This window comes from Phyllopteryx taeniolatus, chromosome 4 (genome assembly GCF_024500385.1).
Source record: "Phyllopteryx taeniolatus isolate TA_2022b chromosome 4, UOR_Ptae_1.2, whole genome shotgun sequence".
Taxonomy (NCBI): domain Eukaryota; kingdom Metazoa; phylum Chordata; class Actinopteri; order Syngnathiformes; family Syngnathidae; genus Phyllopteryx; species Phyllopteryx taeniolatus.
This window is the reverse complement of record NC_084505.1, coordinates 22,197,627-22,213,506: the sequence shown is the minus strand read 5'-3', so window position 1 is coordinate 22,213,506 and position 15,880 is coordinate 22,197,627. Positions and strand designations below refer to the sequence as shown.

Genomic DNA, 15,880 nt, shown 5'->3' with positions numbered 1-15,880 from the left:
ATGTGAGCGCGAATGGTTTTTTTGTTCGCATGTGCCCTGCGATTGGCTGGCGAGCAGTTCAGGGTGTACCCCGCCTCTCGCCCGAAGATAGCTGGGATAGGCTCCCAGCACGCCCGCGACCCGAGTGAGGAGAAGCGGCTCAGAAAATGGAAGGATGAACAATGTTTGAAAAGAATAAGAAAAAAGACATTTCAATTTGAAAACACCCCAAAAATGTGATATTGTTCGAGGAAGCTGTAATGCAAAATAACACAAATCTTAAATGTAAATGAGGCTAACGTAAACAATGATTGTGCTCATGTAAAGGAGCTGATCCGCCTGTTGTTGCTGCAGTGCCACTGACTTCATGTCCTAAAATTAGAAGCCGTGACGTCACCGTGGGCGCGTCAGTGCAGCATCCTCTCAGCGCTCAGCACATGGACCGGACCGGAATCACCGGCGCAAGAACGGCCCACACCGACCGAGGACTCGGAGGGAGTCTCACTCCATCATGGCAAGCCTAGCCCTCCTCCTCCTCCTCCTCTTGCCCGGGCCGGGACTCGCCCTGCTCGGCTTCCGTCCGGAGGAGACCGGCCCGGAGCTGTCCGTGCACGACGGGGTTCTGAAGGCCACCGAGGGGACGCGCTTCACTCTGCGGGTCTACTACTCCAGTCCCCCGCTGCACAGGAGGCTCAACCGGACGCGGGCCACCAGCGCGGCCCCGTGGATCGCCTTCATCGAGGAGCCCACCGGACCCGAGGCGCGCCCCCGACCCCGGAACGTGTGCGCGGACAAGAGCGCGCGCACTTCCGACATCGAGGTGCTGGGCTCGTTCAAGTCGGCCTCCAGCCGCAACTCGGTCCTGGTGGAGCTGCTGGCCAAGGAGCTCCGGCGAGGGGAGAGCATCAAGTTCTACTCGGTATGTATCCGGACTCCCGATCGGAGCATCGTCTCCATAGCGACGAGATCCAAGATCCATAGTGAGCGCCAATTCTTAGCCCTTGTTGCACGACTGTCTCAATAGTAAAGTTGTTTTGTATGAGCGTTCTGCGCACTATGAGGAAAACTTTGGCATACTAGTAGGGCAAGCTCGCTGGGATAGGCTCCAGCACGCCCGCGACCCTAGTGAGCATAAGTGGGACGGATGATGGATGGATGGATGAATACATACGAGTTGGCCAAAAGTAGCACTATTTGTGTATCTTTCTATTACTTCACACTAGTATTGTCTTAGTAGTGAGGACAAAGGGCGTACTAGCACACGGCTGTTGGAGCATTTTTTTCAATATCCATCTTAAGGTCCATGTACTAGTATGCCCTTTGAGCTCACTAGTAGTCACAATTCCGTGACTACTGTTTGACATCTCTTCACAATAGGACACATTTGGCATGCTAGTAGGACGACTAAATGCTACTAAATTGTCCACTAATCAAAACATCCACTACTAGGACTACTAGTGGAGTGCTGAAGCAGTGATTCTCAAAGTGTAGCGTCACTACGCACTAGTACATGGACCTCAAGCTGGATATCGTTGCTATGGAAGAAATGCTGAAACGTTTTCCACAGGTGTGTGCCTTCGATGGGTCCAAGTGGGTGCACTACCGCACTAGGGACTTCTGGGTGGCGGTGGCGGAGCATGCGGGGGGAGCTCCCAAGCTGTGGCTGCAGGTTCTGGTGTCGGTGCTTCTGCTGGCCTTGTCTGCGCTCTTCAGCGGGCTCAACCTGAGCCTACTAGCGCTTGACCCGGTGGAGCTACAAGTTCTGCAGAACAGTGGCACTGACCGGGAGCAGCGCTACGCCCGCAAGATCAAGTCGGTGCGCCGCCACGGTAAGTATGGAAAAATGTTTTAAAATTCATCGTGCTTAAGGTCTGTGTACTAGTGGGATCTTGGTCCTCGAGTTTGACAAGTCAGTGTACTAGTACAGTAGAACGACTGGGTACTCGGATGTCTTGCTGGTAAAATAGATTATACTACTAGTAACACTTTTGACTTACGAGTACACAGTTGAAACTTGCTAGTACATTAATGTTCTGCACTAGTATCACTGCTATACCCAACTAGTAGGCATTTATCATGCACTACTACTGCATGCACTGGCCTCTTTATCAAGGATATCGAAAAACTTCAAGCAGCATTTATTCAATATAGTAGTAGTAGTAGGCATCAGTGATCTTCAAACGCGGGGGAGGAACATTTCAATAATGACCCAATTCAAATAAAACTTCAATAAAAATGGTGACATAAAATTCTGAAAGCTTAAATGCAAATGTATTAAACACAACTGAACTGTACTTAGAAAATGTACTTTACTGCATCAAAACAAAAATAGTTCAAGCCACTGTATTATTATTATATGATGCACAGTTTGAACATTTAATGAAGTGATTCTGTCACATACCACAAGAGGGAGCCCACACTTTGAGAAACAACTGTGAGGACAAAGTGTGCACTAGTACATTGACCTGTATCTGAAGGATATGGACTAAAGGCTCCAAGTTCCTCCCATAGGTAACTACGTTTTGTGCACTCTGCTGCTGGGTACGGCACTCATCAACGCCTCCCTGGCCGTGTGGACGTGTCGCATCCTGGGCATGACGTGGCTGTCCACCGCCATCTGCGCGCTGGGCATCTTCTTCGTAGGCGAGATCCTGCCGCACTCGGCGGCGTCTCGCCACGGCCTGGCCATCGCTGCGCGCAGCATCTGGCTGACGCGCCTGCTCATGGTGCTCTCCTTCCCCGTGTCGTACCCGCTCAGCAAGCTTCTGGATCTCATCCTGCACCAGGAGATCTCCAACTTCTACACCAGAGAGAAGCTGCTGGAGATGCTGCGCGTCACCGACCCGTACCACGACCTGCTCAAGGTACCTTTTGAAGTCCGCCCGAGAGAGACGCACTGCGTGACAGCTTGACTCGTGTCAGGCCTGGGTCAGTGTTTCAAAGACAGGTTATGGTTTGAAGCCATGGATAGGGTTCCAAATTTTGGGATTTGAAGCCAGTGTGTGTTGTTTACTATTTTCAAGTGGTTTATTTGTCACTCCCAGTTGCAGTTTACTGTTGCACAGAAACATAAAAGAAAAGAGAATTCAACACTGAAAATATTCAACCAAGCTAATCCTAACACACAAAGGGAAACGCATTTAAAACCCTTCATGCAACTGCTATTTTAACACAGAAGGTGCAGCAACACATTTAGACGTTCAATAGGAGAGTATTCACGGTCATATCATCTTAAGCCTCTGCGAGGAGTTGAGACGTCTTTACTGTACAGACGTCTATGTACAGTATATCTGGCTGTCTGTCTCATACCGCCCCCAGGTGGCCAGGGTGGGCAGCAACACAGTGGCCATTCAATTGATGCAAAGTGTGACAAAAAACTGTATTGTAATATATGTTTTTATCCATCCATCCATTTTCTGAGCCGCTTCTCCTCACGCGGGTCGCGGGCGTGCTGGAGCCTATCGCACATGCAAACTCCGGAATTGAACCCGGGTCCACAGAACTGTGAGGCTGACGCTCTAACCAGTTACCCACCATGCCGCTATATGTTTTTTATGAAGTACAATATTATAGCATTGTACCACAAAGTGGTTCTGGATAAAAATGTAATGAATTTTGGGCAAAGAATAAGCTTGTGTTACTTCTGGTTTAGTTCGATTTACGTTTAACGTTGGAATCAAACTATTTGTCTTGTAAAGGGGCACGACGTCTCTTTTTATATTTATATATAATTATAGGAAAAGTGATGAAAAACCTCGATCAATGCTACATTTATGAAATACAAGTTCTCGATGACAGCGGCTTCACTATTCAACTCAAAACGCATACAAAACACAACAAGAAGTGGAATTTGATGGAAAATGTAATTATAATTTTATCTTGTACATTCTGACAACCATTGCTGTGCTACTCACGACCCTAGATCAGCCGGTCTTTGGGGATGGTCTTTCGCAGTTGTCTCGGAGAAATGGAGGTAGGTTCAGTTGAAGAAGATGCACAAAAATAAAACCAAAAAAAAAAACGGGAGTTGGTTCGTCACGCTTTCTGTGGGAGAATGCGACGGTTCCGCTTCCTGCCTCTTCAGGGGCCGCTGGCACTTTCAGAAAGCTCACACTTGGCTGGAAGCGTACATTGTACTCTTAGCAGCAGCTGCTCTGAAACGTCTGGCGGCGAATATGTAGGCCGGGAAGCCAAGTCTCCGTCCCAGGTTTGCGTTGGCCGAACTGCGTGTTCGAGCAAAGAAAAGGGCAGGTGGGAGGGGCGGCGGCACGACTCTGCACGGTAACCCTCAGCATGAAGGACAGGAGCAAAGAAGCCAGAGACGAGAGGGAGAGAGAAGAGGCAGGAATCAAAGGTTAAATACCCAGGGAGGTGTCTAAGGGACGGAGAAACTGGAGAAGACCACGCCCATCGACTCCAATTTTGGTCGACAATTTAGCCATAAAGACGGTGTAAAAAGCATATAATAATATAAAATATTCCCAACTTTGCACTCTTACTTATAGATCAAGCATATAGAATGATTGTTTAAACTTAAGTCTTCGCAAATCAACTGCTTATTGTTCAGTACAACATTTCATACTGTTTGGCTTCATATCAAAATGAGCAGTCTTTGATGACTGGAATCCAGATTTTTCGGGGAGCTGTTAATTAGTTTAACATACGCCAGGCGTCCTTCGGTGGCCGTCTTACACGGCGGGGCGGCTTGGAAGAATGTAGTTTATCGAGTTGTTGTTGCTATGACAAGCGGGCCGTAGTCTCTACAGTGTGTTATTTTTATCTTTAAAAATATATAAATGAGTTAGGTGTGTGATCACGGAATGACTTAAACTCAACTCTCAAGGCACTATTCAAGGTACTTTGTTATTTACTTCCTCAAGGAAGAGCTGAACATCATCCAGGGGGCACTCGAGCTACGCAGTAAGACAGTGGAGGACGTTCTGACCCCGCTAGGCGACTGCTTCATGTTGGCGGCCGACACGCTCCTGGACTTCAACACCATGACGGAGGTCCTGCAGAGCGGCTACACGCGCATCCCCGTGTACCGGGACACGCGCGCCAACATCGTGGACGTGCTGTTCGTCAAGGACCTGGCCTTCGTGGACCCGGACGACTGCACGCCTCTGCAGACCGTCACGCACTTCTACAGACGCCCGCTACACTGCGTCTTCAGCGACACTACGCTCGACGCCATGCTGGAGGACTTCAAGAAAGGTACGCTGAAAGAATGGGAAACCTTGTGGAAGGATGACATCAGGGTTTCAAATTAGCATGAAAAGCCAGGGTTAGGTTTTCGAGCAAGGGTTAAGGCACAGGTGTCAAACTGGTGGCCCAGGGGACAGATCCGGCCCGCCACATCATTTGATGTGGCCCGTGAAAGTAAACCGGAGTACCCGGAGAAAACCCACCCAGGCACGGGGAGAACATGCAAAGTCCACACAGGCGGGGCCGGGATTTGAACCCCGGTCCTCAGAACTGTGAGGCACATGTGAAAGCAAATCAGAGTTGATAATTGTGTTCTGGTGTAATAACATTGAGATATTTGCAAGCATTTTTGTTAGCAATCCCCTTTGAAAAGAAATGTAATAGTTGAAAAACATGTTTTTATAACATGCTTCTGATTTCCAAACTGGTGATTCATCAATGTGTTGTACATACTGTATGTAATTATATGAGGTAATCTTTCATTCTTATGGCTTCACAGTCATAGCTACGATGTGGCCCGTGACAAAAATGAGTTTGACACCCCTGGGTTAAATTGTCAAATTAGGGTTTCAATGAGGGTTTCAAGACATGGTTACAGTTTCAAATGAGGGTTTCAAACTAGGGTTTTAAAACAGGGTTAGGCTTTTAAACTCAGGTTTCAATCCTTGGTTAGGGTTTCAAATTAGGGTTTCAAGCCTTGGTGGTTTTTTTTAAAGAAGGATTAGGGTTTCGAGCCAGGGTTAGAGTTTCAAATTAGGATTTGAAGCCAAGGATAGGATTTCCAACAAAGGTTAGGGTTTCAAATAAGGGTCTTTAGCTTTGGTTCGGGTTTCAAGGCAGGTTGGGGAGTTTCCAATTAGGGTTTGACACAAGGGTCAGCGATTCCCTTTAAGATTTAAAGGCAGGGTTGGGGTCTTCAATCAGGAATTCACACAAGGCTTACTATTTCAAGCCAGGGTTAGTGCTTGAAATGAGGGTTTCAAGTCTTGGTTAGGATTGGCTGGCGATCAGTTCAGGGTGTACTCCGCCTCTCGCCTGAAGATAGCTGGAATAGGCTCCAGCACGCCCGCGACCCTCGTGAGGATAAGCGGTACAGAAAATGGATGGATGGATGGATAGGATTTGAATCCAAGGTTGAGGTTTCAAATGAAGGTTTCAAGACAGGGATAGGATTGTGTGTACCTAATGAAGTGTCCTAAGATGTGTCATAGTTGAAGAAGTAAAAAGAAGACGGCAACATTTTGCAAGGCACTGCAGTCGCGAGGGAGTCATTCACTTGGGCGGCTGAGGGGGGTGCAGTGCCGGTCAACCAATCAGAGGCTATGCTGCTGCTCCCTCCTTCCTCCTTTGTCAGCATTTATTTATTTGTTTTATGTACACAGTCAAGTTTGGGATGAGCAGGGAGGAGACGAGCGAGTTTGCCGGTTCGCAGCCAGGAGAGCACACGGCTATCAGCAAGCGCTGAAACGAGAGCATTCAAGATGACGACGGTGCAAATGCCTCACAGGAAATGGACTTTCAGCAAGGACAGTCCTTGTTCACGGAATGACAAACACAATTTGTATTGATCGGAGATTGGTTTGAGTGGTGACTTTTAGAATCGAGAGGTTACATTAAAAAGAAGGCAAGTCACACAGAAAGGCCTTATAAAGAAAACTATTTCAGTGTCCTAATATACTATTGTGCAGAGAAGGTCAACCAACACTTTCGTATTCGCTGCAGTGCTGAGTACGCAAACCAGAATCAGTTACAAATCTTAAATCTTGGAACTCACTACGACCTGACCTCTGAAACACAGACTCATTAACCCTCTTGAAATCCAAACTCAAGACACACCGATTCTGGACTGCCTATTCCCTTTAGCATTTCCCATGTCGTTTGCCATTTGAATGTTATGTAATATTCTGTTGTTTTTTATTGTATTGCTTGATTTCTTTTTTTTACTGTTAGTATGGTGACCTTGAGTGGCTTGAAAGGCGCTGACCGCATTACAATATATATAATATAACAATATAAAATGGTGTCATCCGCATTTAAGTGAGATTTGGCATCCGTTACATTTTTACATTAATAATAATAAATCAAATGGGATCCAGTAGGGACCCCTGGGGGAGCCCATTCTGAAGAGGTAAGGCCTTTGAACAAAGACCATCAACCTGAAGCATTGGTGTCCTGCCACTGAAGGAGTTACCAAACCATTTGACCGCTTATGAAGACCTTCCAATATCCTCCAATCTCTGGGACATGACAGAGTGGTCCATTTTAATTCGGCTTCATCCAATTAAAAAACAAATTAGGCTAACCTAAGGCTGAGTTGAGATAGGTAAGTCACATGGCTGCTAATATTTGCATTTGAACAGTTTTGTCTGTGCGATCTTCTGTAAGGGTCATATTATGGAAAATGGACTTTTAATCGGTTGTATAAAAATAGTCCGGTTCTTCTGTGTCATTAAACAGCGTTATCGGCCCATTTTTGAAAATGTGTCTGCGAGTGAGCCCATTTCCAACTCACTATGACATCACAACTCGGCTAATTTACCTAATCCCACCCACACACCAAGTTTCTTCGCCGATCGATGTCTTGGCAGCGGACTCAATCGTGTCAAAGCCAAAACGTGATCAGAGCTCCACTGTTAGTGCAGAGTAGCATTAGCGTCGGATAATAAAATTACAATATTGTTCGACTAAGTTGTCAACATCGGGAATGGTATTTTTTTCTATTTGGCCATGTCACACACCAAACCGCCACATATTGACAAGTGTAATTCGGGGGGGCTTGGTGATGAAATGCTGCACCCACCAGTGATAATGTAATGGAACACATCATTCACGCACTTTGTACTGACCCACTTAGATGAGTGTGTGTGTGTGTGTGTGCGTGTGTGTGTGTGTGTGTGTGTGTGTGTTAATGAGAAAGTTGAACAGAATCCAGACAAGTGAGTTGCACTGAAAGGATTCACTGTTGCTGTGCTTGTGTGTGTGTTGGTATGAGACAAACACACACACTGGAACCTCAACTGAATCGTTGACACAAAAGTCCTCTTTCCACTTTTTGGGGGGGTTTTAGTGGAAAAGAAGGCACACACATACACACACATATGCACTCAACCTCCATTGAGTTCCTTTGCTTTGAGATCCTTTTAACTGGAGGGGGGGATTAATTTTGCATGATCGCGTTTTCCATCCAAACACATCACCTGTTACACAGAAAGAAAGAAAAGGAGGAAGGAAGGAAGGAAGGATTAGCAGCAAGCTCATCTTCCATGTTAAAATGTGTATGTGTCGAAGCTATTAGCTAAAGCGGGCTACACGTACACATCGAGGCATTTTTCATTGAGGACATTTTCAACTCGACCCATTTTTCAGTTGTGAGCGAGATCACACCTGACCAACACCTGAAAACGTTACTTGACTGTGTGCTTTGCTTTTGTCATTTAACAAAATGGAAGTCGTGCGCTTTGATTTTGATGTTTTGTTGTTGTTGTCAAACACTTTTGTCATAAATTAAAAAAAAGTGTAGCGTTTTGCTTTTTGATGTCTTACAAAATGGACAATGCATGCTTTGTTTTTTGTTGTCAGACCGAATGGATAGCATTTGCTTCCCTTTTTGTTGAAAAAAAAAAGGAATTGTGCCTTGTTTTCTGTTGTGTAACAAAATGGACACCGCATGCTTTGCTTGTGGTTGTCAAAGAGAATGGAGGGCATGTGCTTTGCTTTTTTTCACCAAAAATAGACGCCGTACACTTTGCTTTTTGTTGTGAAACAGTGCTTAGATTTTTGTTATCAAACAAAATGGATCGCAAGTGGTTTGCTTTTTGTCCCAAAAAATGGATGACGTGCTTTGCCTTTTGTTGTCAAACTAAATGGATTACATGGATTTTGCTTTTTGTTGTCAAACAAAACAAATGGCATGCTTTGAATTTTGTCCTAAAAAAATAGAATGTTTTGCTTTTGTTATCTAACAAAATGGGTAGCAAGTGCTTTTTTGTTGTCAAACAGTTTTTCTGTCGTCAAACAAAATGAACAGTAGCTATGTGCTTTGCTTTTTCATGACAAGCAGACTTGTCATCCAACAAAATGGACATTGTGTGCTTTGTCTGTAGTCCTCAAGCAAAATGGATAGCATGCGCTTTGCTTTTTGTTATCAAACAAATTGGATGACTGCTTTGCTTTCTGTCATCAAAAAAGCAAAACACAATATAATTTGATTTTAGTTGTCTAATATTGGGACACTGCATGCTTTGCTTTTTGTTGTCAAACAGAATGGATGCTGTGTGCTTTGCTTTTTGTTATCAAAAAATGGACGCCGTGCGCTTTGCTTTTTGTTTTTTTACCATATGAACAGCGAGTGTTTTGTGTTGTCAAAGACACCTGTCATCACACAAAATGAACGTCATTTTTTTTTTTGTCTAACAAAATGCACGGTGTGTGCTTTTGGACAGGTAAATCTCACCTGGCCATCGTTCAGCGCGTGAACAACGAGGGCGAGGGCGACCCGTTCTACGAGGTAATGGGCATCGTCACGCTGGAGGACGTCATCGAGGAAATCATCAAGTCCGAAATCCTGGACGAGACGGACCTCTACAGTACGGCCGCGACAGCAGCACCAGCATTATTGTGATAAGCGCGAAATGGATTTTTATGATCAATACATATTTGGTTTTCTTAAAAATATCCAATTCTCACATTCCACCTTTGCTACATTTCACTTAATTCTGCGTCATTTCAGTTCACCATCAGCTATTTAGCATTCACACACAATTTCTACAGAAACTGCACTTTGTAGTTTTGATTCTGTTAATAATTATGTTTGCGTGCGTTGCTGTGACGACAGCCGACAACCGCAGCAGGCGCCGCGTGTCTCACCACGACAGGAGGCAGCAAGACTTCTCCATCTTCAAAATGGCCGACCACGAGATGAAAGTCAAAATTTCCCCGCAGCTCCTACTGGCCACGCACCGCTTCCTGTTCACAGGTATTGGCCAATCACAGCACTTTGAACATACCGTGTCTGTGCTCTTTGTAGACAACGGCGATGGCAATTTCAATGGGGCTAAGCTACAAGCTGAGCTAAATGCTAAGCTAGTTTAAATGCCCATCAGAGGTGGATCCTTTCAAGCCGGCGTACATCTCTGAGAAGATCCTGCTGAGGCTCATCAAACATCCTAGCGTCATCCAGGAGCTCAAGTTTGACGACAGAAACAAGTACGCACCAAAGCACTTCCTGTTCCAGAGAAACAAGTCGGCAGATTACTTCATCCTGGTACTTCAGGTACAACACCTCTGCCGTACTTTTATTGTGAAATCCAGCAGCTCAAGTTGCTTTTCTTCTGGTGCTTTAATTCTGAAATCTTGTCTCATGTTTACTAGTTCTGGTCTTTCAGATCATTGATGCTTTGATTTTGAAATCTAACGGCTCCTGCTTCTGCTTCTGGTGGTTTGTGATGCTTTTACTCTGAAATGGCTGGCTCACACCCCCTAGTTGTGGTTCTTCTGGTCTTTGACGCTATTATTCTGAAATCCCCGTGGCCCCTGTCAACGCACCTTCTAAGGGGCGAATGCGGAACAGGTCAGCCATCTAAACTAGCTACGCCAAAAACAGGACAAAAAGGACAAAGTACAAAGTACACAGGTACTGACGTGATACCTTATATACCTTCTAGTTCAGGTTGTTCGGGTCTTTGATGCTATGATTCTGAAATCCCATGGCTCCCGATTCAGATTTTTCTAGTCTGTTATGCTTTTATTCTGAAATACTGGCTCACATTGTTTCGTGTTTGTGGTCCCTCTGGTCTTGATGCTTCTACTCTGAAATCTTGTCTCCTTGTTCTGGTTCCTGAAGTATTTAAAGCTTTTATTTTTAACTCCTGTCTCACGGTGTCTCCTCGTTCATTTTTTTTTTTTTTTTTTTTTGGTGTGTGTTTGTGTGTGTGTGTGTGCCTTTAAAACTTTTATTGTGGAAGGCTGTCTCACGGCGTTTTCTGGCCCTTCAGGGTCGAGTGGAGGTGGAATTTGGCAAGGAGTGCCTCAAGTTTGAAAATGGAGCTTTTTCCTATTTTGGGGTTCCTGCCATCTTGCCAGCAGGTAAACACAAACAAACCACCAAGGCCAAACTGTTCTAAAAAGTGACATTTACTTGTTTGTACACAAAATGTACATAATGTTTCTATATATAGAGATGTGAGTGTGTGTGTGCGTGTGAATATATGTATAGTGTAAAGCCTTTTTTGTTTCTTTCTTTTTTGGTGGCTGCTCAGAGTCAAACGGGTGGTCCCCAGGCCAGCTTAACGGGGGGTCCAATGTCTACATGCCCGACTACTCTGTGCGACAGCTCACGCCCCTACAGATCCTCAAGGTGACCAATCACGCGCCGCCTCACGGGCCCTGCGGCCCAGTTTACCCACAATCCTCCTTGTCTCAGATCACCAGGAGCCATTACCACAATGCGGTCAGCGCCTCCAGGATGGACACCTCGCCACAGACGCCCGACCCCGATGCCCAGATGGCCGAGCCTTTGCCCCCCGAGAACGGTACCCCCGCCGCCGGCACCATGCTGATGCCGCCGCCCTGGGAACTGGGCCGACACGCTCCCGCCAGGACCGGAGAACAACAGCAGTCTGGCGTCTCCCACAGCACCTCCGTGCTCAACCGCAGGAACCGCATCGTCAGTAAGTTCTTAACAAAAAGCACACAGGAAGTTGATGATGCCTCACTTTCTGTGACAACTACTTTTAACATGTATAACACGTGCACATTTTGTCACTTTATGGACACGATGTACCATGTTTTTCATTTGTAACTATTTAATTAATTTTACATACTTTTGATTTTATCCATCCATCCATTTTCTGTCGCGCTTCTCCTCACGCGGGTCGCGGGCGTGCCGGAGCCTATCCCAGCTGTCATCGGGCAGGAGGCGGGGTACACCCTCAACTGGTTGCCAGCCAATCGCAGGGCATACTTTTGATTTGATTCCATTTTTTATTTGTTTTGCATTACAAAAAAAAAAACATTTTTACATGATTTTTACTTTTTTGTTTTGTAGTTATTGTACTGCATTTTTAAAGTTATTTTTCCTTTTTTTATTCATTTTTATTGTTTTGGAGGTTTTTAAGTTCTCGTCTCTATTTCATACTCATTTTACACATTGTTCAGTTTGATGTTGTCTTTTTTTTCCATATCTATTTTTTATTTCCCACTTTAAGACCATCAAACAAATGTAAATATCAGACAAATATAACCCAAGTGAATTTAAAATGCTGTTATTAATTATTAAAATGTATTATTATTTTCCACTTTCATTTATTAAGTGGAAAAAAAACTATTCAAAGTTACCTGGCCTTGTGCGAAAACGTAAAATAAGTATTTAAATCATTCATTAATTGCGGCTAATCACGATTTTTGGGTGAATTTTCACTGATCACACTCAAGCCTGATTACGTCCAGACCAGTTCAGTCAAGAAATCTCTCAAACAGAATCTGTCCCGACAAAATCAAGTCAGACAAAAGATCTAAAAAAGCTGCAACAAAATAACATGATCCAAAGACATTCCAGAACAGTCGAGAAATAAAATAATGAACATCTATCAGTCTGGAAAGGGTGACAGGAGCCGTTTCTAAAGCTTTAGGATTCCAGTGAACCAAAGGGAGAGCCATTATCCTCAAATGGAAAAAAACATGTGACAGTGGTGAACCTTTCCAAGGAGGGGCTGACCTACAAAGATTACCCCAAGAGAACAGCAATGACTCATCCAGGAGGCCACAAAGGAACTCGGGACAATTTCTAAAGAACTGCAGGCCTCAGTTGAGGTCAGTGTTCATGACACAACAATAAAGAAGAGACTGGGAAAAAATGGCATCCGTGGCAGAGTTCCAAGGCGAAAACCACTGCGGACCAAAAAGAACAAAGGCTCGTCTTGCTTTTGCAAAAAAAAAAACATCTGAAGGCTTCCCAAGACTTTTAGGAGGACATTATATGGACTGACAAGATGAAAGTTGAGCTTTTTGGAAGGTGTGTGTCTCGTTACATCTGCCGTAAATGTAGCACACCATTTCAGAAAAAAAAACATCATACCAACAGTCAAACATGGTGGTGGTAGTGTGATGGTCTTGGGCTGCTTCACTCCTTCAGGACCTGGACAAGTTGCTGCGATTGATGGAACCATGAATTCTGTTTTTGAACAGAAAATCCTGAAGGTGACTGTTCAACCATCAGTTTTTTAGACCTTAAGATGAAGTGTACTTGGGTTTTGCAGCAGGATAACAATCCAAAACAGACCAGCAAGTCCATTTCTGAATGGCTTAAAAAAACAAAATGAAGGTTTTGGAGTGGCCTCGTCCAAAGTCCAAACTTGAATCCGACTGAAATGCAGTGGCATGACCTTGAAAGGGTCGTTCATGCTCGAAAACAATTCTGCAGTAAGAGTGGGCCAAAATATCTCCACAGAGATGTGAAAGACTAATTGCCAGTTATGGAAAGCGCTTTCGATTTCAGTTGTTTCTGCTGAGGATGGACCAACCAGTTATTAGGGTTATGGGGGGGGGCCATTATTTTTTCATGCAGGGCCAGGTAACTTTGAATAGTTTTTTTTTTCCGTAATAGATTAAACCATTCAAAAAAAAACTGCATTTTAAGTTCACTTGGGTCCTATTTGACTGATATTGACATTTGTTTGATGATTTTAAACATTAAAGTGGGGAAACTTTAATGTGGAAAGAATTTGAGAAGGGAGCCAATACTTTTTCATGGCACTATATTTTAATAGGGTTTTTTTTTTGTATTTAAAAATAATGTTTTTTTTTTTGTTCTATCAAAATGTAGAGTGCTTCGACCTTTCTAGACTGGATTGTCATTAAGTTCTAAGCAAAAGACACACAGGAAGCTGATGACACCTCATTTCCTGCTATTACAAACCCTTTTAACATACAGTTAAATATTCTACATATTCACAATTCAGCATTTGCGCATTTGCCGTTATTTCCTGCAAAAGCTGTTTGACTCTGGCCAAACTAATCAAGTATTATAAAGTATTACTTTGGCGCCATCTGGTGGAATCCTGGTGATGTTGTTCGGTTTAATTCATTGATAGTATTTCTGTCTGCGTTTGTGATGCCTTTGTTTTGTTGGCTGTCCTTGAATGCAGCTCGAATAGCCCATGTAGTCTACAATTTGCCTCTATTCCCTAACATTTAATATTGTGTGTAAAAGCCCAAAAGGTGTGTTAGAGGTAAAAATAAAAAAAGAGAAGGAAAAGTCACAGCCTGGGTTTAGCCTGCCGACTTTAAAACTCCATTACCCGGTTCTTTTATACTAGGTGATTCTTCAATGATTAGGCCAGATGAAAAGTTGAACAATTTATTTGAAAATACAGAGTCAAACAGTAAAGTTGGTGAATGTTCAGCGCGGAGGTCTTCCACGCGCAGCTCGATCAGCTCCGGGCGAAAAAGACCCCAGAATTTTTCGCGCTAGTCTTTTATAGACGAAAGACTACTTCCTGTCGTGAGTGGTTTTGTTGTCCTGTTCAGCTGTTAGGTCAAGCAGAACGGGGGATCTGTATCCCTTTTATGCCGGAACAGTTTGACTGTGTCACAGTGGAGTTATTAAGCTTCTGCTGTGGTTTCTAATAATCGAACTACTGAATTCAGTCCTTTATGTAACATGGGTTGTGTACATGCTAGATGCATGGCATTGATGCTGTACAAGCCTTTCCATTTCAAGTGCTTTGTCACCATCTTATGGCATCCATACGGAATTTAAAAACACTTTTAGGGTCATCATCAATTATTGATGGTTTTTCGCTATTGGAAATATATTGCTTGTTAAGTACACATTTTGTTGTGTTAATAACGTCGCAGGAAGTAAGTCCGACGGCCAGAAGAGTCCGAGGGATTCAGTCTTCCTGCGGATGGACGAGATCCCGTACATCCGAGACGACCAGCCGGAGGACGCTGGTAACCGTGAAAACATTCACATCATGATTTCCTTAGTTTTGAACTGTAAACCACATCAGAACCGTGGCGACCAACTCAAACCTCACTCACGTCCTCTGTGTGCGCGCTTGTGTCAGACGTGGCCGATGTTCCCATGGTAACGGACACATCTCCTTTCATCAGCAGCTTGTCGGTCAGCGCCTCAGAGGACACGCTGGGAAACAAACTCCGACTCAAACTCAGTCAGTCTGCACACACGCACGCGCACGCACACACACACACACACACAACTCATTCATCAGCCTTTTCAATGCCTTGCTTTCTCCAGTTCTGATTCACATGCAAACCCCGCACCCCCCAGCGCACAAATAAACGCACACAAAGGGTGAAAAAAAACACACATATAGAAAGCAACACACACACGCACGCATATATATATATACACAACCCTAATTCCAATGAAGTTGGGACGTTGTGTTAAACAAATAAAATCAGAATACAATGATTTGCAAATCACGTTCAACCTATATTTAATTGAATACACTACACAGACTACATAAGAGATTTAATGTTCAAACTGATAAACTTGATTGTTTTTAGCAAACAATCATTAACTTAGAATTTTATGGCTGCAACAGGTTCTAAAAAAGCTGGGACAGGTGGCAAAAAAGACTGAGAAAGTTGAGGAATGCTCATCAAACACCTGCTTGGAACATCCCGCAGGTGAACAGGCTCATTGGGGACAGGTGGGTGCCATGATGGGTAG

The 15,880-nt window shown here is 44.3% G+C and overlaps 1 protein-coding gene across 4 annotated transcripts in view; it reads left to right on the top strand.

Annotated features, from left to right (window-relative positions):
• LOC133476781 (metal transporter CNNM1-like) overlaps positions 1-15,880 on the top strand; it is an 18,318-nt gene continuing 2,438 nt past the window's right edge. Inside the window, exons 1-12 of one of the 4 annotated variants that reach the window (XM_061770640.1) lie at positions 2-898; positions 1,547-1,808; positions 2,491-2,843; positions 4,860-5,193; positions 9,627-9,770; positions 10,019-10,159; positions 10,287-10,456; positions 11,178-11,268; positions 11,442-11,539; positions 11,606-11,852; positions 15,040-15,135; positions 15,301-15,356. In XM_061770640.1, the coding sequence (XP_061626624.1) occupies positions 491-898; positions 1,547-1,808; positions 2,491-2,843; positions 4,860-5,193; positions 9,627-9,770; positions 10,019-10,159; positions 10,287-10,456; positions 11,178-11,268; positions 11,442-11,539; positions 11,606-11,852; positions 15,040-15,135; positions 15,301-15,356 (2,400 nt within the window). In that variant the 5' untranslated portion in view covers positions 2-490. Of the gene's footprint in view, positions 899-1,546; positions 1,809-2,490; positions 2,844-4,859; positions 5,194-9,626; positions 9,771-10,018; positions 10,160-10,286; positions 10,457-11,177; positions 11,269-11,441; positions 11,540-11,605; positions 11,853-15,039; positions 15,136-15,251; positions 15,357-15,880 lie in introns of all 4 variants that reach the window. The other 3 variants (XM_061770639.1, XM_061770638.1, XM_061770641.1) reach the window with 3 other exon arrangements.